Raw genomic sequence first — 23826 nt, 5'->3', positions numbered from 1 at the left:
CTTAAGAAGGCTATTCATTGTACTTACCGTAAACCAATGTTAATAAGTCCATTTTCTATGAAGATTTAGTGACTGAATAAGACTATAAATTCTGCAAAACATTTGGCGAATTTGAAAAAGAAAAATCAAACTGTGTAGTCTCACAACAGAGTTTTTTAGTCTCACTACAAACAACAAAAGAACATGGCCATATCTGAAACCAATTGGTCGCTGTGACCAGTCGCAGGATTCTAGAACGAACGAATGAACATCAATCAACATGGCTATAGCTAATACCAATTGTAGAGGAGATTATATACATAAAAAAGATTGATCATTTAATAAATCACAATCGCACCCTATCTTCTTTTTACTCTAGGGATCTAGATATTACAATGATCAATAGCTTCAAGAATCTCACTTCTGCTTTTCACCAACCTATGAAACACTTGTCTAACTTGTCTCTGTAAACCGTCAAGCCCATCTTCCATTTTCCGGCAAATCTCCTCCATCTCCTCCACTTCCGCCTTCACTTCCTCCTCTCCATCAAACCTAAACCCATCAGCGAACTCCATCAGCTTCAACCCAACCCTCTCCATCCTCTGCATCTCCTCCATCAACCCTCCACCACCACCACAGCGCTTCTCCTTGCGTTTCAGCTCTTCCCCGATCCTCTCCTGGATGCTCGCCGCCGCGCTAGCCCAGACCTGATGCCTCGGCAACGGCAAATGAACCGTCAAACCGTTGCTTGCCTGACAAGGAACCGCCGCAACTAGCGTCCACATCACCATTACCATGACACTACTCATTATAAACATCGGAGACGCTTCTCCGCCACGTGGAAGCGCAAGATTCGCCGCCATTGCTTGAATCTGCTTCGAGGCTGACCAGTTCTTGCTCACGCATCCTCCTCCGCCGCTGCCCCGGCCAAACGACGACGACTGCTCCGTCGTCGTCGCCCTCCTACCGCTTCCACCGCTGTTCTTATCGGCGTTTAAGGCGGCTAGGAGGCTTGTGAGAGCCCGTTTAGCTCTCCTAACGCTTCCGTCACTTAACGGCTGCTGTTTCAACGCCGTAACGGCGATCTCAGCGAGACGCTGGCTTTGTCTGACTGAGTCAGCGCCGTTAACTACAGCTGTACAGATATCAAGGGCCTTAACGATCCGGTCGAGCGTCTCCGGTACGAGCGGTTTAGAGATCTGAGCCGGGTTCGCGGTTAGCACCGATTGAAACCCCGATTCGCAAGACATGAAAGCATCGAGAAGCTTCCGTAGCCACTGGATCGAGAGAATCGGGTCGGATTCTCCTGACGGAGATAGTAACTCCGTGAAGCGCTGAGCGACGTGTTTCTGGAAATCTTCGAGTTCTTTGAGTTCTTGGTCGTGGTTGACGTCCATGGAAACGATTTGATTGCGACGGCTTATTCGACTTAGGAACGACCCCTGATGCTCCGTCACCGGCGCCATTTGAAACGGAAAAACGAGAAGAGATTTGTGAATCAGTTTCTGAGGAAGAAAGAGAGAATCTTTTTGGAGGAAGAGAGATGAAATTGGAGAAGGGTTTTTGGGGATTTTTTTGACCAGAGTGCAAAAGTCCATTATATGGAAGACAAGGCTTTGTCGGGTAGTGGAACCAGAGACTTGTTCTTCTCTCTTCTCATTTTCTTTTCGGCAAATAATTGCTTTTTCTTTCTGCTTCAGTATTTTATTTCCTTTTGAATTTACCTTCTACACAAATATGCTCATTTGTGTTGTGTGTATTTCATAAAACCAAGTTACAACTCCAAACTCTATAAAACTTATAACAACAATTAGACTAGGGCCTTTGGGTTTTTAATCGGGTTCGAGACATGTTTTTCGCATTCGATTAAGATCAATACTATTAAAAGGGGATCATTCCCAAATTATACCCTTAATAAAAATTGTAGTTTTCTCAAAAATATCCTTATTTTTACAATGGATTAATAAAATTCAATAATGGCATTTAAGTCTTTTGGTTTTGGACCTACAAATGCACCTAAATGAATCTATAAATAATGGGCTTATATATATATTTAAAAGATATACTAACTTTATATTTAATATAAGTATAAATATATTATGAACTATAAATAAATTAAGAAACGTGAAAATATTATTTTCTTAAATATACGTATCAAATTCAAAATAGATCATTTGGATATTATACAGATTTTCAATACAAACCAAAATCATATATCTTACACCATATATCATATACATATTTGAATATCATTTTTTCATGTATAATGTCATTTTATACATAATATTGATACGGCAATTACGAGTGTTCAAGAATATTTTAAAAACTATCTTAAAATAAATTTTTAAATCTAAAATAAAAACACAAACTTATAATAGGTTATTAATAACGAAAATATACTAATATTTTCATATCAATAAGTTTTTTTATATTATCATTTTTTATTTGGATAACATAATAATTTTTGATCAAATTCTAAGGAATCACTAATTTATGTAATATTATAAAATATATGAGTAATTTAATCAAATTTTTTAAAAAGTACTATAAGATATTTTGTAACCGGATCAATGGTATCAGATCGTAGGTTAATAGTGAGTTTTTGGGTTTTACCAGGTTATATCAGAATTTTAATTAATAAATTTTTCATTAAATCCGAACCGGATTATATACAATGTATCAGGTCTATAGGTTCAACCATGAATCTAGGTCAGATATGAAAAAAAATCTTAAAACTCAAACATTATTATAGAACAACTACCATATTTCCGACAAATACTATATTTTGAAGAGAAAAAAAAACAATGATAAAAACCTAAAAAATAAATTGTTATAGTTCAAAACAAAAATAATGGTAATTTGTAAATAAGTTTCGATTAATAAATAAAAAACAAACAAACCTGCGCTTTCTAAGCGCGGATCAAAATCTTTGATTAAGATATACTAATACATCACAAACGACATTTTAAATTTAGGTTCAATTTAATTTAGGTTTCGGTTATCCAAATACTTGCTTATAATTTGAAAGTAAATAATTTAGTTGATGAACTTGGAAGTTTTAAAATTTTCTCTAACAAAAGTGTGATAGCATAATTCGGAAGTGGTTTATAACCGAACAAAAACATAAACAACTTAAAATTAACAAAAAAATTTCCTAATGCATGTAAAATTTTTTTAAACAAAAAACTGTGTTACATTAAAAATGCATCTTTTGTTTTTTTTTTTATGTATAAAGAAATATAAAATAAACGTTTTTGCTTATTTCTTCATGGGTCTTGTCTTGTTCAAACCATGTTATCAACCCTTCTTCAAAGTGCTTTCCCTTCTTTTCGACTGATATCTTCAGCCTCAGAGTTTTATCGATAATCACAGTTCTATAATTTATAAAACATCATTTTAACTTTAAAATAAAGCAACATTTTTTAAATTTCAAAAACAAACTTATCCATAATCAAACTTCAAATACAATTGTCAAAACATAAAATCTCAAATATTTGACAAAATACCAAAAATAGACATTAAATAAAATACTTTAATTAATTATTCATGTAACAGATAATTAATTTATATATGTTTTGAGATCTTTAGATATTTTAGATATTAATTTGAAATTGGTTCAGGTTTTTATGATTTTGGGGTTTTTAAAATTTTTGAGTTTTTTCGGATATCTATTCGAGTTTGAGTTCGGTTTGGTTCCAAGCTCAACTGAGCCGGGATGGAGTCTTGAGGTTTATATCTTCCTTGCGGGTGTCTGGTGAAGCTCGCTGGATGCAACCAGGGTGAGTCTCCTCAGATCTCTTTCCTTGCTTCCCCATGTCTCGTGGTTTGTTTGATGCTGTGTTATTTCATTTTTGTTGCCGTGGTGAACCTGGTCATGGCTGTGGTGGTTGGTTGTCTTTTTGGTTGGGGCCTTATATTTTCTTATATTGATTGATTTGTCTTTTTCGAGCCTTCTGATTGGTTAATTAAAATGATGGTAGTCTTTGTTGATGTGTTCTATCCGGATTGTGCCATGTTCGTTTCATATCAGCATCTCCTCTGCTTCCGTTTGAAAAATTGTTTGGTGGTTCTTTTGGTTCAAGCTTGTTCGACGGGTTTTGATGCTCCGGTTCAGTTCCGTGTAGCGTACTACTCTTTTTTGTCAACATATTTTTCTCATTTCATGTAAAGGTAAGTTACAGTGGCTTAGTAGTTTGGCCAGGAAATTACATAGCCTTGATTGTTAACCCTAGCTCTTTTAGCTAGGTGATCAGCAACACTAACTTGGTTTCTAGGGACATGATGAAAAGAGAAATAATTATATCTAGCTAAAGATATATACTATATCATAAATAGTGGAATGTGCTTCGTTGATAGTGTATGAACCGCCACTTCCATCCCGTGATATAGTTTCCAAACTCTTGAAAAGCTCCAAACAGTCTCCTAAGAAAACCACATCTTGATATACAAGTACATGAAGTTTCTGAAACGCTAACCACATAGCCATTGCTTCTACTAGGAGGGGTGAGATGGTAGGATCAATTGCAGAGCTTCCTTGGAGACAAGGGGTACCTTCTTAGCTGAACAAGGACCACATGATTCCAACTCTATCTGTAGTAGTTTGTTTGTGGTTGGTAGGTTGCATTATTTGAGTCAAGGGAGGAGTACTCGCATTATGTTGAACATCATCATTACAAACTCCCTCAACCATGATTGCTGTATGTACGAACTGGATGATATGTTCCCTTCTGTTTTCAAAAACAAGTTTGTTTTGCATATTCCAAATCCTCCATCTTATAAAGAAAGGAAGTCTGCTTTGAGAATGGAACTTGGACTTATATAACAAATATTGAAAAAAGTGAAGCATAGCATCATAATTCTGTCGGAGTTCCGGAATTTCGCCACAACAGAAATACAAATTTCTCCAGCAACTCTACAGAATATTAACATGTGATGTATTGTTTCTCTTTCTTCTCCGCAGAGTTGACAGAGATTATAATTCTTAATTCCTCTCCTACTTATCAGCAACTGGTAATCCATTATGGAGAACTTTCACCAAAATATCTTTTAACTTTGGTGGTAATTTTAGTTTCCATAGTTTAGTGATAAGTGTGTGCTGTGTTGAAGGAGAGGGAAGATCGAACCTGATTGCTGAGACTCTCTCTGTCCATTTCCTTTTGCATATAGTATCCAGTCTGAACCGTATATTCTCCTGATTTACTTGGAGTCCACAACAGTATACCTTGCGCTCATGAACAGCTAGGACGAATCTGCAAGACTCTTGAAATATCTTGTTGTTGGATTAGGGATTGAATCTTTTGAAAATCCCAAAATTGTGTATTTGGTAGAAATAAATCTTTTATTAACAAATCTGGAAACAAAACAGCTCCCAGTTCTGTAGGTATTTCGTTTTCTCCTCCATGGAACCATTGGTCCTTCCAAACCTGGATTTTCTCTCTATTGCCAACAACCCACTTAATATCTTTTCATATCAGAGGCATGGCTTGAATTATACTCCTCAAGATTGATAGCTTATAGCTTCTAAGATATTGGTACTCCTGTAATATTTAGCCTTAAAGACCCTTGAGAGCAGGAGGAAGGTTTAATTAGCAATCTCCATGCTTGTTTCGGCCTAGCATAACCAGGGGAGGATCCACGTAGGAAGCGGGTGTGGCAGGTGCCCCATACTAACTTCTATATATTTCTTATGCAACTATATAAATAAAGAAATGTGTAGCTGATTTAGTCATAAAGACTAAATTGCGCGTGCGCCTAGCCCAGGTTCGTACAACATATATTGCATTTCTCTTCTTTAATTTTCTACACATTTTAAATTACTATTCCATAAAATATGTTCTTTTGATTTTACTACCCAAAACTATTCTTTTTATAACCATTTTGTTTTCTTTCTTAATATGGGAGTTTTAATTGTACCACAAACTTGATGTCACATATCAAATTTACTTTTAGAAAATGACTTTTTAAATTATTTATTCCAACTTCACTCCTTGAATACTAAACCTTAGACAATAATTCATAAACACAAATATTAAGATATTTAGATTGAAAGTATTTTAGAATAATCCATTATGGAGAACTTTCCACCAAAATATCTTTTAACTTTGGTGGTAATTTTAGTTTCCATAGTTTAGTGATAAGTTTGTGCTGTGTGTCGAAGGAGAGGGAAGAACCTGATTGCTGAGACTCTCTCTGTCCATTTCCTTTTGCATATAGTTTCCAGTCTGAACCGTATATTCTCCTGATTTACTTGGAGTCTACAACATGCGCTCCTGAGCAGCTAGGACGAATCTGCAAGACTTATAATATCTTTTTATTGGATTAGGGATTGAATATTTTGAAAATCCCAAAATTGTGTATTTGGTAGAAATAAATGTTTTGTTAACAAATTTGAAAACAAAGCAGCTTCCAGCTCTGCAGGTATTTCATTTTCTCCTCCATGGAGCCATTGGTCCTTGTAAATCTGAATTTTCTCTCTATTGCCAACAACCCACTTAATATCTTTTCATATCAGAGGCATGGCTTGAATTATACTCCTCAAGATTGATAGCTTATAGCTTCTAAGATATTGGTACTCCTGTAATATTTAGCCTTAAAGACCCTTGAGAGCAGGAGGAAGGTTTAATTAGCAATCTCCATGCTTGTTTCGGCCTAGCGTAACCAGGGGAGGATCCACGTAGGAAGCGGGTGTGGCAGGTGCCCCATGCTAACTTCTATATATTTCTTATGCAACTATATAAATAAAGAAATGTGTAGCTGATTTAGTCATAAAGACTAAATTGCGCGTGCGCCTAGCCCAGGTTCGTACAACATATATTGCATTTCTCTTCTTTAATTTTCTACACATTTTAAATTACTATTCCATAAAATATGTTCTTTTGATTTTACTACCCAAAACTATTCTTTTTATAACCATTTTGTTTTCTTTCTTAATATGGGAGTTTTAATTGTACCACAAACTTGATGTCACATATCAAATTTACTTTTAGAAAATGACTTTTTAAATTATTTATTCCAACTTCACTCCTTGAATACTAAACCTTAAATAAACGCAAATATTAAGATATTTAGATTGAAAGTATTTTAGAATAATAGTAGTCACTGTATAGTATGTCAGTCACTTTTTATTTTTTTTAATATAAACGTATAAGTTATTAAAATTTACTGTAACAATCATTTTTATTAAGTTTTTTTTTTCAATTACTTAAGAAAAATAAAAAAAACTAAAAGGAATAAAGTTTTATAATGAAATTACTTTGTGTATATATAATTTTAAAATAAAACTGAAAATGAATATTAAAAATTCTGAAATTAATAATAAAAAATGATAAATTAATTGATTTTATATTTTATTCATTTTGAGAGAAACTAATGACTAATGTTTATAAAAACAATAGTTTAGTTTTATTTTTTTAATTATATTTAATATTAGTTAAATTTAATTTATTAAATTATATTTAATATAACATAAATTTATATATTATGCCCCACTTTAAGTTATTTTCTGGATCGTCCCTGAGCGTAACTACTTACTATTTTATTTTATTTATTGGCAGCAGTATTGCAATTTAAACATAGAAAAGAAAAAGATAATTAGGCAGGCGTCCTGTCCTATAGAGGAGACCTCATACTATAATATCCCTCGCTATTAAATAGATGGGCCGGGCCATAGAGTTTTCTCATCTACATTTGGTGGCAGCTAAGCAGGCTTTATTACAGGAACACGTGGCGGACGAATATTCAATGATCCCTTTGACTTATTCAAAAAATTTCAAACTTGGAAAAAAAAGAGTCGTTGTCCTCTGACGAGTCTCTCAACTTATTAATTTAATTATAATTTTCTTCGTTAAAATCTCCAGACACGCTTTGATCTCTTCTTCATCTCGAAAAAAATTAGAATCTGGTTTTTTTTTTATCTTTGTGTCAATCTTGATTCGAAAATGGCCTCTGAAACTGAGTCAGCGACAGAAAACAACATAAAAGGAGTACTGGTTCATGGAGGAAGATATTTTCAGTACAATGTCTATGGCAACATGTTTGAAGTCTCCAACAAGTATGTTCCTCCTATCCGACCAATCGGTAGAGGAGCTTACGGCTTTGTCTGGTACCAATTTTAAACCTTTTTTATAATTGTAATCTCTTTATGTTTTTTTTTCTGGATTGTTTCTTGATTTGGGTATTAATCTTTCTTGCAATCTTGAAAGCCTAATTGGATACAGAGCTCAGTATTGGTATTTTGTTTACCTGATTATATAATGCAATCAGTTTAAATCAGGGTTGCTTGGAAAGTTCAGTTTTTTTTTTATTAAATTGGGTTCAAGAAAGGTTCCGTCTTTAAATAATCTTGTGAAAGAAAATGATTGATGAGATTACATTGTATTGTTCTAGTGCTGCAGTAGATTCGGAGACACACGAAGAGATTGCAATCAAGAAGATAGGTAAAGCCTTTGACAACAAAGTAGATGCTAAGCGAACGCTGAGAGAGATTAAGCTACTTCGTCATTTAGAACATGAGAACGTGAGGCTACTTCTACTCTACTATTACACGATTAAGAGTTGTAGCTAAAGTAAACTGGTCTTCGTTATTACAGGTTGTCATCATAAAAGACATCATCAGACCTCCAAAGAAGGAGACATTCACAGATGTTTATATAGTTTATGAGTTAATGGATACCGATCTCCATCAGATTATTCGTTCAGACCAGCCCTTGACTGATGATCATTGCCAGGTTTTAACATCTCACAACTTTTCTCTCTTATTCATTTCTTACTATATGACTTGACTCTTCTTCTGTTCTCTGCAGTACTTCTTGTATCAGATTCTGCGCGGACTCAAATACATACATTCAGCAAATGTATTGCATCGCGACCTTAAGCCGAGTAACTTGCTTCTTAACGCAAACTGCGACCTTAAGATTGCAGACTTCGGTTTGGCAAGGACGACATCTGAGACAGATCTCATGACCGAGTATGTTGTAACAAGATGGTACCGAGCACCAGAGCTGCTTCTTAATAGTTCTGAGTACACATCTGCCATTGATGTCTGGTCTGTTGGTTGCATATTTGCTGAGATCATGACAAGGGAACCTCTATTCCCTGGGAAAGACTATGTCCACCAGCTTAAGCTTATAACCGAGGTTTGTTCTCAGACAGAAAGATTCAGGACCAATGCATTAAGCTTATGTCTTTAATATGTGTGCTATGTTATATAGTTGATAGGATCACCTGATGGAACGAGCCTAGAGTTTCTCAGAAGCGAGAATGCGAGAAAGTATGTCAAAGAACTACCGAAGTTCCCGAGGCAGAGCTTTGCAGCTAGGTTTCCTAGTATGAGTTCTATAGCTATCGACCTGCTGGAGAAAATGCTAGTGTTTGATCCTGAAAAACGCATCACTGGTATGGTTATCTAGTATGTGCATATACTGAGATTGTGGTATAAGACTGATATTGGAACATGGCTCTTTTTGTCTTGCAGTTGAGGAAGCATTGTGTCATCCTTTCTTGTCAGCACTTCACGACCTTAACGACGAGCCTGTTTGTTCCAACCATTTCAGTTTCGATTTTGAGAACCCGTCTTCCACTGAAGAAGAGATTAAGGAGCTCGTGTGGCTAGAATCAGTGAAGTTCAATCCTCATCCGACCAATTAAGAAAGTTGCATCTTATAGCATTTGAACTTCTGCTTTATCTTTGTTGTTTAAGCCTTTTCACTGGTCAACAAAAAACTATATATCTTGTAACACAAGAAAATTATGTGTAACGATCTTCCTTGTAACCCAAGATTTGTTTTTTTTTTTTGCTGTTCCACATTCATTCAACAGTCAACTCCGGTCTGATAAAGCGGGAAAAATAGCGACTGGTTTGTGTCAAGTGCTCATACTGTTTTGTGAGTGATCATTTCAACATTTTCTTGGGTTTTTTTTGTCCTGTGATTTTAGATAAAAGTAAGTAAACAGACGTTAAATCAAAGTTTATTTGGAACCCCAGTGGGTCCTCCTTTGATATTTCTAAGTAGGACCTACTACTGGCGTAGAAAAAGAATGCTATTGGCATAAGGGAATTACGGACAGAGGCTTTAAATTTAAAGCATTGATATGTACCAAGAGAAACGAGGTGATGTGGATAACGATGAAGAAGAATATTAAAGGGTCATGATTTTGAGGATGACTTTTTTGTAGGGTCAATGAACATTTGGAGATTTTAATTGCGCATGCGATAATTGAAGGGTAAAAGTGTCTGTTACAAACAATAGGTTCTCAACCCCCTTCTCTCGTGTCTTCAATGTCGCCGTCGGAGCAGTCCGTCTGGTGTTAGTCGTTTGTTGTTGTCTCTTTTTTTTTACTCAACCCTTCTCTTCCTTTTGTGTGCCTCTCGGTGGTTTCTGATGGCCTGTTGTGCTATTATTTACTGCTGTTAAGGCTTTTTGTTGATAGATTTGTGATTTCTTCTCAGATTTATTTCCAAGCCCTCTGTAGATCTGGATGTTTTGGTGTTGCAGGTTTGTTTAGTTTTCAGATCTGCTTGTCTAGGCTCAGATCCGGCCGGAGAGAATGTCCACGACGGTAGTGAGTTGTGTGGTTATGTCTTCTCTGCTCATGCTTCGATGTCTCAGCAAGAAGAACTCTTAAGCTCCGTTTCTGTCGTCCTCCGTCATCTGTGTGTACCTTCGGCCGAGGGTTTCAATCTAGTTTCGAGTTTGTCTTAGTTGGTGCTTGATTCAGCAACGGTGTAGCATTTCGCGGTGATGTGTGGTGAGCAAGTGCGGGTTATGGTCCTTAAGAAGTAGGTGGTTTCAGACCACCTATTCGTCTCTTAGGTTTGTGGAGCCCGTCTTCCGCCTTGTCATTTAGTGTTTATCCTGGTCTTCCTTTGGTCTCTGTTTTCCTCGTGGCTTCGTCTGGTTGAGGCAATATAAAGAGGTTGAGGCGTGGAGGCTTACGGTTTAAGGTGTGGTTGAGTATGGTGCTCTTGCAGATGTTGTTACATCCTGGTTTTATTTGTTGAGTTCATGGCAGTGGTTTGGTGGTTTTCATCGTGAACAGGTGGTTCAGATGAGGTTTATGCTCTTCATGAAGAAGTCATCCGCGTTGCTTGCTCTCTTGCGTCGTTCGTTGCAAAAACCCCGGCTAGTCTTAGCGCATTTAAGTCATTGTTCTTTTATCTTTAAATGGTTGTTTCTGGGTTTCTTTAAAGGAGAGTAGGTGTTTAGTTTCGGATGTTGGTTAGTAGCCCTTGTGTTTGGGTTATAGATTCCCGATTTCGGGATTAGTTTCCGGGGATATCTTTGTATTCCGCCGGCTTTAGTATCTCAACCTTGTATCGTTCTCGTGTTATCAATGAAATTTAGATGGAAAAAAAAGTGTTTGTTACAAATACATGGGGAACTGAAAGCTCTTCTCCCCATTTTTGGAACCGATTTCTCTTATTCACACTGAAAAAAGCAGACAAAACAAAAAACAAATAAGAAAAAAACAAAGGAAGTAGGACTTGTTTACACAAGTCATATAAAAGCCAGCTGGAACCTTTAAACGCAAACAGAGGCTTCCAAATGAAACCCAAAAGCACGCACAAGCATTCCTTCTTACATGTGACACACAACACATATTTTATTTGTAACAAGTTTAACACAAACGCACACATATTTCAGACTTTTAAGTTAAGACTGCTAGATCCTTCCATAGGGAGTTACATTTTATTGGTTGTTTTATTTCGGTTTGGTTACCCAAACCACCTCAAAAGCTTGAGTGATAGAATGACTTTTCGACGTCAAAAAAAAAAACGCACGCATATATCATGTTATATACAGATAACTGGAAATGAAGCTGATGATCGTGAAGATCCTCCTAGAATGGGTGGAAATAACTTATCTTTAGCTGGATGAATTATCGGCCAAGATATTCTTAGTTTTGTTGGTCATTTCTCCAACCAATCCTGCCTCCGATCTGAAAAAAAAACACTATTTATTTTGGAATTTTATCTTTAAAATATAATTTTATAATATAGTTAAAATTTACTTCAATGCATTTTTTCTCAAATTAAATTTAGAATAAATATAACATATATATTTCTCCTAAATATAAAAAACACCTGTTTATATTTTTAAAAGAAGAGATCGAGATATATTGGAGTAACTTTACCTTTAAATACTATAAAGAAATATAAAAATGGGTTAGAGATACTCTTAGATTCAAAAAGCTTGATTTTACTAGCAAACAACATCTAGATGTTGGTTGTTGTTATACTATTTAAAATTATATATATTCGACCTAAATAATTGAACCTGTTTTTTTATACATCAAGCCCGACCCGGTATAGATTTCAAAGCTCCCCTCCACATGAAAAACCTCTACTCTGCATCCTCTAACGCCTTCTTCCCGTCCTTTTTAGCCTTTTCTCGCTCGTTGTCTTCCAACCGCAGTAAAATGTCTTTGAAAGGATTATGTCCTATAAGATTAACATGTGAGGTCTCAACCGCGAAGAATATGGGAAGAGGATCAAGTTTCTTTAGTTTCATTTGCTTCTCGATTTCCACTAGCTCGTCCAAGCACCAATTAGACTCTGGAAAGTTCTCCGAGAAGATCCCCACACCACTTTCGAGTCTCTTATCAGCTTTAGTAGACTCTCATCTATCTGTTTTCCTCGAGGTGTGTCCTCGTTTGTCAGCACGTTGACGCCTTTTTTCTATCAATTTGTTTTTTAGGAAGCTGAAGAAATTGTTACAAACGTCTTGTCTTTGCACGGAAACTGATGAAAACTTGATGGTGCAGACTAGTCCTCTCTATCCAGAGGCGGACCCACGTGTAGGGTAGGGGTGTCAGCTGACACCCCATAAATAATTTATATTTCATTTGTAGGCTAGAAGTAATTGTCAAAAGCAGCTGAATTGGTTAAAAGCCTTTTCTCTGACACCCCATAACTTGAGTTCGATGCACTCTTTGTACCCTAATTCATTATTTTTTTTGAATCAGGCTGAAAGCCCAAATTTCATTCTAACTTTTCTGTTGGATTTTAATTCAGTTTTTTTTTTCATTTTCTGGGCTTAACTTAAGAATTTAATCTAATTATTTGTTCCTTTTAATATATCTGGGTTTTTAAAACCAAATTCAACCCATGTTTTAATTAAAAGTCTGATAATCTTCATTTATTGAAAAGTTTGACATATTACAGTTTTCATAAAAAAATATATGCTTAATATATCATACTAAAAATTATAAATATTTTAATAATATTTAATTCCAAATAAATTAATTAATTTATGACATCGGTAAAAAGAATTTATGGATCCACAACTGTCTCCATCTCTCTCTCTCTCTCTCTCTCGCTCACTCTCGCTCTCGCTTTCTCTCTCTTTCTCTCACTCGCTCTCTCTCTCTCTCTCTCTCTCTCTCTCTCTCTCTCTCTCTCTCTCTCCACAATGCACTTTCAAGGCACTTTCTCATGGGACCTAGAGAGAGAGAGAGGAGAGAGAGAGAGAGAGAGAGAGAGAGAGAGAGAGAGAGAGAGAGAGAGAGAGAGAGAGAGAGAGAGAGAGAGAGAGAGAGAGAGAGAGAGAGAGAGAGAGAGAGAGAGAGAGAGAGAGAGAGAGAGAGATTTTGCTTATTTTACAATTACATCTCTTAAAACATGTTTTATCTTAAGAAAATTTAGCTTTTTATTTTCATCACATAATATGCATATGTATAATATATCTCACAAAATATCAAAATACATGAAATAAAATAAATATTGAGTCACAAAAAAATAATTATTAGGTAAATACATTTTACTAATATTGTTTAAACAATTTAAACTTTTAGCAAATATTTTATATGTGCACGCATTCGCGCATTTTTTAGTCATAGTATATTTTGTTAGCAAATAATTAACGAGATTGATATTCACAAAACTGTAATAACAGATGCTCACATGTTCACTATTTAGTCATGAAGATCATTATTACTATATGGTTCTAGTTTTGTAGACATCTAATGTTTGATTGGGTTTATCTATTGTTTAGGGAGGAGTTTGAGGTGGTTTTGGTAATCAATGTGAATGTTTTGATTGATAAGATGTAACTATTTCTCAAAATTTTAGTAATGGTTTTTAATATCAGTGTTTACAGGTTTCGTTTCAACTCAATGTTGCGTCTGCCTTTGCTAAGGGAAAAAAAAAACACAAATACATAAATGGGTTTTAATTACATATTTAAATATTTTTGACTAAAATAGTATTCTTTCCAACCAGATGTACTTTTTCATTTCGGTTTGATGAAGGTTTAAAAAAAAACGTTTTACAAATATTTTCTGTTTTATAATTTTTTTTTTAAAACAGGTTATTTTATTTAAGTACCATTTATCTAACTTTAAATAATAGTAAAACTTTCTATTTATAATAATAATATTTTGGTGAAGACATAAAAACTATATTCACAAAATATTTGTGCAGTTACATTAAATTTCTTCATCTTCATCTTCAAATTGACATAGTCAATTATGATTTTGTAATTTTCAAAATTAGTATAAAAATCTGAAAATGGTTGATCACGTTAATTTCGTTGACCTTGCTCTATTTTTCTATTTTTCACAAGTTAAATAAAACAAACTATTTTTATCTTATTTGTTGTGTATATATATTATGAATGTTAGGAACTATTTTCTTAACAAGAAACAAATCATTGTTTATGCTATCTCTTATCTGATATTGAACTATGAAATTCATTGCTTCTTGTGTTGTTTTGTTGCTCATTTTGAGCTATCCTATAGGTATATATTAATATTTGTTTTATGACTGATAATTTGTGGAAGATAGAGATATCGACCTAATTTTCAAATTGTTGCATTATCAAAAGAAAAACTAAATTTTGTTATTTATTAGATAATATTTTTTTTTGTTCATTGTAAACAGTAGAAGTAAAAGCTGCTTCCAACAGGTGTCATGTTAGAAACCTGCTTCCTGGAAAATGCGGAAATGATGGAATAGAGAGTTGCCTTAGAGATTTCAAAAAAAAGAACAAGAAGAGCCATATTTTTGATCAGTGTAGTAAATGTAACAACCATAAGTCCCCCAGTGGTTTAGTACGACGAGACTGCAATTGCAGTTTCCCTTCCTCTTCCCCGTGCGTCTAAATTCATGCAGGGATCGATTATGGCATACGATTTAAAGGCATATTTTAATTTTACTTTCTTATTAATATATACATATCGATAAATAAAACTAATAGAGATTTTTAGTCAAATCTATATTTGTTGAAAATTTTAGTTATAATACTTTGAAGGCATTATGTTTGAATATGAATTTTTTTTAAAAATAATATGCATTCAAACATGAGGCGATGGTTTGTTTATGGAACTAAATTTTTTACAAGAATCAATACCGGGAGTAAGAATTTTAAAACTAAAACTGATCCCTTATATATTAATAGAGAAACATTTATTAAGTTATAACTTGAAGTTTGTACTAATTAAAAAAGTACCCCGTTCAGTTGTCACGTAATTTGAATGCTAAGTTTGCTTACGTGGCAATTTGAGAATCAATTGAGAATTCTGTTAGTCTAAAATTAAATTGCTAGGGAATGTTTTATTATATAGTATGTCCATTAAGAACTATTCATTTATCAAATTGAAATTATTATATATTCTTTCCTCAAATAAAACCTACGGAATTACCTAACGTAATTAAGATATATGTGGTAATTAATAATTTTAAATAATAAAGATTTGCTAACAATCTGTATACTTTCTATCACTTTTTTTTTTAATTATTTATTATTAAAATAAATTACACAATTACATTAATCATATAATAAAATTTAGATTTTTTTTGTATATGTTGTATTTTGAATTTTTCAAAACGAGGATAAATTGTTAAAACTGTTAAAAGTCTCACATAAACTTTTGTGATCAAGGTTTAAATTGTTTTTCTATAATAAGATACAATGATTATAAAATCATATGAATAAATAATTTTATTTTAATAGGTGTTTATGTTAATATATATATATATATATTTCATATCGTTTAAACTAAACTATACATCATATGAAAATACATATTTATATTTTGATATATGCGTTGAACATATAATGAAAAGTTAATATTTTAATTTTGAAATCTTCATTGTTTTTTAAATGATTATTTTTTTTTTTTTTTTTTTTTTTTTTTGACAGCAGTTTTTTAAATGATTATAAATTATTGAAACCACTAAACATTCCACATTAAAAAAAAAAAAGTTGGTGTAAACTTTTTTCATACAAATATGAAAATAATCATAAAGTTATATGAGTAGAAATCTCATTTAATAAATATCTATATTAAAAGTATACTATATATCTATGTTAATATCATTTAAATTTAATTATATATCATATACGGTAACTAACATTGATTTTTTGATTTTTTTATTCTAAAATGATTGCGAATAAACAAGAGCGATCGTTTGATTTATATGCGCACGCCAATTTATTACATAATAGTAACTGATTTCTTAGTTATTTAATATATAGTTATTAATTTATTATTTCATAATATGCAGAAAACATAAAATAAGTAATAGATATAAAATATTTTTTCTGCACAAGGCACAGATCTTAACTTAAGTATGTATCTCTTTAATAATTTCAAATCTTAATCATTTTCAAAATCTCATGCCAAAATAAAATAATGAAATGAGAATGAACTCAAAAACCAATATTTATATCGAGCAATAACCAAAATAAAAAACGACACAAAAATGAGAAAAATAATGAAGACATAGGATTGACACGTGAACGTAAACTTTCATAACAATAATTAACTTTTAAATTGCTAAATCATGATATAAAACCGAGCTGACATAGTTTCATTGTAACCAAATAGTAGGCCTGAGATTCTTCGGCATAAACGTTAGGTTCTTATGCGATAAGTGATTTTTTTACCTAAAATATTTTTAAAAATGAGATCAGCTCAACAGTAAACAAATTATGTAATTAACAAAAAGTTTTTAAAAAATGGTTTAAGAGCAAAAAATATTAATTAGAATATAAATTTTATTTTTTCATACGATATTTCTTAAATAATTTTCATAAAAAGTCACCATGCGCAATGGGCAGGTCTTATCCTAGTATATAACTATTTTTAGTCTAATATGTCAAAATCGATTAAATGGGCTTGATTTGTCATCAATTGATACATTAATGATTGAAAGATTTTATTACATGATTTAATGAATGATTTTACAAGAAAAATATATTTTAATGCTTTAAATGTAATGTTTTATAAAATTTGATAAAATCTATTGTTATGAAAATTTTATTTTTAATTAACTATTTGGTAATTTTGGATAAAATATTAAGCGCATAGTTTTAAATGTAGCTTAAGAAAATATAAAATGTTAGAAAAGCACATAACTCAAGTCAAGTAAAATGATTTCAATTTTTTGGTGTTAATGATCTAAGTTTTCTATATTATAATTATATGTATATGTGACATAAGCTGGTTCCTAGAAAAAAGAAAAGAAATAAACGCAAAGTATGATAAGAAAATAACTAGACTCCAATAATAATGTGTAGAGCATCTTTTAAAACACGATAAGAATAGTTTTTTTTAGTTGATTACACTAAGGGACACTTTTTAATTTTCTATTACATTTAGAGACACTTCTTACATGTGACATATTTTGGTGTGCGCCAGCGACAGACTGTGGACAATTTTATCCTAGATTAGAACAATAAAACAATGAAGAATACGTTGTTGGACAGTTTCATAGGTGCTTAAGTCCTCCTAGAGGTCTTATACACGCAGTATTGAATAGGTTATGGGGTAGGGAATGTAGGATCACTTGCAAGAAGTTAGGAGATTCATCGTTTTTTTTATATCCCTCATGAAAATACTCGTAAATGGGTTATTCAATGGGGCGTGTGACATGTTGATGATTGTCTACTCTTTGTGGCACCTTGGACTTCTGACAACTCTTTAAAGTACCAGAGATCTCTACCTTACGAGTATGGGTAAATCTTAAAAATATTTCAGACTCTTGTTTCTCTAGGCTAAGCATCAGGCACATAGCATCAGGTTTAAGAGAGCCGATGCTTACACACAAACTTTTTTTAGATCCAACAAATATGGGGGAAGCAAGAATATTAGTTGAAGTGGAGCTGGATAAACTGTTCCCAAAGTTTGATATCCATTTTTTACTTCAAATTGACACGGATAACGATAAAATCCATCCCTAGTTGTATCTTCTCGAAAAGAAAAGTTAATATATAGAGTTTGAATGTGAGGCAGAACTATTGCAGGAAAAATGCAGGATAAGTTGGAATGTAGAGGGGAATGCAAATAGGCTTTGAATGTAGTGCAGATCCAAATAATACAGATAAAAAATAAAAAACTAACCAAACATGATAAATACAGATTAGTAGTTTGCAGATTAAATGCATATCAATTGTCCAGCCGTTTTTTCTTCTTATTTACAGATCAAATAATTTATGACTAACATTGATTTGGATGCAGTTTACTTATTATTTTAATATATATTTTTGTTTTGCATATTGTAAGGTGAATGGCAAAAAAAATGCAGTACAATCTGCATCATAAAAAACTGCATTTTGGTATGCATTTGTCATGTGTCTCATTCAAACGCATAGTATCCATTCAACCATGAAAATGCAGAACCAAAGATAAATAATAAAAAAATATAAACTGTATGCATGACCTTTTTCTGTGTAATTTGGTTTGTCCCGCAGGTAAGAGGGGGGCCAAATGCATGGGCTTCTTTTTTCTTTCTAATAATACAGTTTCGTCTATAAATTAAAAACTTTTTTCATTTTTTATTTACATTCACAAGTTAAAAATCTGCCTAAGAAGTAAGTTTTTGTAGTTTTCCCGTTTTTATATATATTAATTATCCCAAATATGTTTTTTTCTATAATGTTGAAATGACATTTTTATCTTGTGATTAATTGTTTCTATATATTTTTCAGGTTTCTCATATATCAACGTGCATTAAAAATATGAAATCAGGGTAATTTTTTCTCTTTGATGAATTATGAAAATTTTATTATCTTTAAAACACTAAAATTTATATTCAATAATACTAGTAGAAAAATTACCAATTCTCTACAAATATAGTATTACACATACATGCTTTTATGTTCTAATTAATTAATTTTCATTTTATGTAAATTATTTTACTAAATCCATGCCTGTAATTAACAATCATCTAATATTTACATATATTAGTACATTAAAATATTTTTTATAACCAATTAATATTTTTTAAACAGTGAAATAATAATATATATTTTCATTCTTTTATATATTAAAATATCTGCAGTTTTTTTTTATCTTGTGTATAGTTAGTTCTATATTTTAAAGTTGTTTTACATATCTATATTCATTAAAAACAATTAAAAAATTAATGTAGTTTTTTAACTAATGTTATTGTAACATTCTGAGTTGTGATATATGAAAACACTTAAGAGAATTGATTTAGCTATCTACATCACCAAAGGTGACTTGCTTTTTCCATCAGAGTTCTGTTTAGAACTCCAGAGTTAAGCGTGCTTGAGGTGGAGTAATGGAAGGACGGGTGACTTATCGAGAAGTGATTCGCGATGCCGTATGAATGAGGCCAAAGCACGGAGAAAAGTCATGTGGTGATTGCAAGGTCAGTAAACATGACTTTCGGACCTTGGAAAAATTAACACACTCGTTGGAACGGGATGGAGCCTATAGGCCGAGAGTGCGGGTGTGGGTGGTCCATTAGTCGTGGGCGGTCGGAGCGTTACAAGTGGTATCAGACCTGGTTAGCCATCTCGGTTTTGATTCGAGAAGCATCTTTAGACCTGGCGTAGGGCACAACGAGGACGTTGCATTATTTGAGAGATAGTAAATTGTAACATCCCGAGTTGCGATAAATGGAAAGACTTAAGAGAATTGATTTGGCTACTTATGTTACCAAAATTGACTTACCTTATATGTCACACATCCATTTAGAATTCTATAGTTAAGTGTGTTTGAATTGGAGTAGTAGAAGGATGAGTAACATATTGGGTTGATTTAAAGCACAGAAAAAATCATGTGATGACTGCCGGGTCGGTTAGTAAACATAATTTTTAACCTTTGGAAAAATTAACACACTAATTGACTGTTAGAATAGAATGGGGTTCATGAACGAGGAACAGACGTGGATGGTCCGTAGACAGGCAGCGCGTTCTTTCATTTTCGTCTTTCACGGATTCAAAAATCTGCAGTATTAAAAAAAAGAAGTAATTGCGTGACAAGAGCAACACGTGACACGTAGATCTGGCCAATGTGATCCATGACGGAAGCTTAACATTTGACCGCTTCGCACATAGTAAATCATTGAATTTTCCCATTTTTACACAAACATTTAACATTTAACATTTAACATTTAACATTGAACATTACTTCTTCTTCTTCACCTACAGAAAGTTTTTAACAGAAACACCAAAGAAAAAAGTTAGAATCAGAAAAAAAAAAATTTATTCATAATAACAATAACAACAACAACAAATCCCATTTTTACCTTTATCATCTATTTTTATTTCCATCTTTTGGTTTCTTGAGTTTCTACTTGTATTCTCTCAACCTCAGCACTCTCTCTCTCTCTCTCTACCCTGAGAGACACCAAAAAAAAACTCGCAAACTTTTTTCTTGAGCTTTTCCTCGTATGGTATCTAAATCTTATTTCCATTAAAACAATTTATTACAGGGAGAAAACCAAAACCCACTTTTCGACCTTCTGTCTTTCTTTTTCAAGAAAAAGATTGAATGAAAGGAAACCAAAAAGACTCGTCGGGTGTATCCATGATCCGACCGGGTGGAAAACTAATGATCTGGCTCATCCTCTTCATCTCCGTCACTTACATCATCTACACTCTCAAAATCGTCTCCACTTCACGCCCTTGCCAATATCTTACCTTCTCCGAGACCATTCTCCAACAAAGGCCACAGAAAAAGGCGACTACGACTGCGTCTGCGGCTGAGGCGGTTGCAGGGGAGCACGAAGCGACGGATCTAAACCACGTGGTGTTCGGTATCGCCGCGTCGTCGAAGCTGTGGAAAAAGAGGAAAGAGTATATCAAGATTTGGTACAAACCCAAGAAGATGAGAGGCTACGTGTGGTTAGACAAGGAGGTAACCGACGCCGGAGATCAAGAAAACCTCCCGCCGATTAGAATCTCCGGCGACACGTCGTCGTTTCCTTACGCCAACAAGAAAGGAAGCAGATCGGCGATACGACTCTCGAGGATCATCTCCGAGACGCTGAAGCACCTTGATTCTGATTCGAGGAAGAGCGTGAGGTGGTTCGTGATGGGCGATGACGACACTGTCTTCGTCACCGATAATCTGATTAGGGTTCTGAGGAAGTACGACCACGGGCAGATGTATTACATTGGGAGCTTGTCGGAATCTCATTTGCAGAACATTTTCTTTTCTTATGGAATGGCTTACGGTGGAGGAGGTTTCGCTATTAGCTATCCGTTGGCTGTGGCTTTGAGCAAGATTCAGGATCGGTGTATACAGAGGTATCCGGCTTTGTACGGTTCCGATGATCGTATACAAGCTTGTATGGCTGAGCTTGGAGTTCCATTGACCAAGGAGCAAGGTTTTCATCAAGTAAGAATCTTTCAAACTAGAACTCTGCAACTTTTTTTAAATGGTTGCTTATATTGGTTGATCAAAACTCACAAGTGGGTGCCTTACAGAGATGGAAAAAAAATTCCAACTGAAATAATCAATTGATTGATCTTGAGTTTAACTGAATTTTGATGTTTTGCTTGGTTAAAGTCGATAACTTTCAGTTTTCGTTTCTTAGTGTCATGGGTAGTTCCAAGAGTTTGATTTTGTATATTGGTAAACCTCATAGAGCCAATGGATCTGATAAACCTCTTTTTAAGGTTTGTTAAAGAGATCTAAAGCCTTAGAGCTTAAAAACAAGTTCCAAAAAATTGGAGTTTAACAAATCAAGGTACTTTCAGTTTTAGCAAACTTTGGTAGTTGTCGGAATTTATTTGCATTCAAGTTTATTTGGCTTTTTACCTATTTAGCTGACATTCATTAGTTTATTTATGGAGATTCGAGTGTGTGTCTGATTACTGGTAATAATTAGCTACTAAAACATTTTTAAAACAGCCGACCAGAAGTTACAATATTGGAAATGACAAGTTAAAACAACAAAGAATATTACAAGCGTGAATTGTTGTATTTTCTATAGTCTAAAATTGTTTCATTTTAAGCGTCATAAATTTTCAGTGCATTTATTTCTAGTTTTTCTAATTTTATTATTTTACTTTATTAAATAATATAATCAAATAAAATAATATATTAATTAAGTGTAAAAGATGACATTTAATACTATTTTTGTTTCATATTAAATACTATCATTTTAGATTTGTGCATACATATTAAAAAAATATTTAATTTTGTGTATTTTATATATAAAAATATCACTAACAATACATTTAACTATATTTTAACTAATAAAAAATAAATTTAAAAATAAAGTTAACAAATTCTGCATGACGATGCTAAAACGATACTTATTTTGCAACAAAAAAGTTTCTGAACACTTGATAAAAACACAAGGAGCAACAATTAAAATAAAACAGAAGATATACTTTTTGGTTGATTATCATTAGTTTGTTTTAAAGAGATTAATTTACAATAATTTGTATACGTGGCGCATGACTAGCGCCTGTCTTTGTCTATAGTTAGATTCCTACATGTCGGAATACGACCCGTTTGTCAGTTCATCATTAGAAAAAAGTCTTAGAGACTAGTAACTCTTTTCATCTACGCGCGATGAAGCGCGTATAAGCTACAAGTTCCTATTTACCTTTTGTAACATTGATGAAATATGTATTTTCTTGTTGCAGTACGACGTTCATGGGAACTTATTCGGCCTCCTCGCTGCCCACCCAGTAACACCATTCGTATCAATGCACCATCTCGACGTGGTGGAACCCATCTTCCCAAACATGACCCGCGTTCGCTCCATCAAGAAACTAACCACACCGATGAAGCTCGACTCGGCCGGAGTACTCCAGCAATCAATATGCTACGACAAGTACAAGAGCTGGACGGTTTCAGTGTCATGGGGATACGCGGTCCAGGTGTTTCGCGGATCGTTCTCTCCGCGAGAAATGGAAATGCCTTCTAGAACTTTCTTGAATTGGTACAAAAAAGCAGATTACACCGCCTATGCATTCAATACAAGGCCAGTGAGTCGCAATCCATGCCAAAAGCCGTTCGTTTTCTACATGTCGGGTGCGAAATTTGACAAGCAATTGAACACTACGGTTAGTGAATACACGAGGCATAGGGTTCCGCATCCGGCTTGTCGGTGGGAGATGACTAACCCGGGGGAGATCAACACTATAGTAGTCTACAAAAAACCGGACCCTCACCTATGGGACAGGGTAAGTAAATGGTGAATTATCTTCTTTAACATGCTAAACCTTATAATTTATTTGAAGTAATATGCTAACGCGTCGTGGTTAATGTATTTCTTTTTCCAGTCACCGAGAAGGAATTGTTGCAGGGTATTACAAACAAAGAGGAACAATACATTATGGATCAATGTTGGTGTATGTAGAGCAGGTGAAGTTACTGAAGTCAAGTAGATTCCAGTTTTTTAATAAGATGAAATTTGGAAGAGAAACAATCAGAGGCTTTTAGTTAGGCTTTCCACTCTTATAGTTTTGCTTTTATGAGAGAGACCAATTTCTTGTTTTTACATCTTTCTTTAGCCATGACAAAAGAATTGTTGCAAGTGATTTAGATATAGCAACAATTGATTTAGATATAGTAATATGATTTACCCAGCAGTTATATGAAGGATTATATATAATATGATTTAGATTCAACTTTGTA

At 33.6% G+C, this 23826-nt stretch overlaps 3 protein-coding genes across 3 annotated transcripts; 2 read left to right on the top strand and 1 right to left on the bottom strand.

Moving 5' to 3' along the window:
- Positions 1-89: 89 nt before the first annotated feature.
- LOC106422274 (protein ROH1-like) lies at positions 90-1641 on the bottom strand. The gene has a single exon (XM_013863086.3). The coding sequence runs from the start codon at positions 1575-1577 to the stop codon at positions 363-365; it is 1215 nt and encodes a 404-aa protein (XP_013718540.2). The 5' UTR covers positions 1578-1641; the 3' UTR covers positions 90-362.
- A 6166-nt stretch (positions 1642-7807) lies between these two features.
- LOC106422273 (mitogen-activated protein kinase 5) lies at positions 7808-9769 on the top strand. The gene is made up of 6 exons (XM_013863085.3): positions 7808-8080; positions 8365-8494; positions 8568-8705; positions 8781-9113; positions 9189-9372; positions 9452-9769. The coding sequence occupies exons 1-6, from the start codon at positions 7917-7919 to the stop codon at positions 9622-9624; spliced, it is 1122 nt and encodes a 373-aa protein (XP_013718539.1). The 5' UTR covers positions 7808-7916; the 3' UTR covers positions 9625-9769.
- Positions 9770-20402: 10633 nt separating this feature from the next.
- On the top strand, positions 20403-23826 carry LOC106422281. Its single transcript, XM_048740835.1, has 3 exons — positions 20403-21570; positions 22830-23372; positions 23472-23826. The coding sequence occupies exons 1-3, from the start codon at positions 20722-20724 to the stop codon at positions 23574-23576; spliced, it is 1497 nt and encodes a 498-aa protein (XP_048596792.1). The 5' UTR covers positions 20403-20721; the 3' UTR covers positions 23577-23826.

Source organism: Brassica napus, chromosome A9 (genome assembly GCF_020379485.1).
Source record: "Brassica napus cultivar Da-Ae chromosome A9, Da-Ae, whole genome shotgun sequence".
NCBI lineage: Eukaryota > Viridiplantae > Streptophyta > Magnoliopsida > Brassicales > Brassicaceae > Brassica > Brassica napus.
The sequence above is the reverse complement of the archived record's forward strand: the minus strand, read 5'-3'. Positions and strand labels throughout refer to the sequence as shown.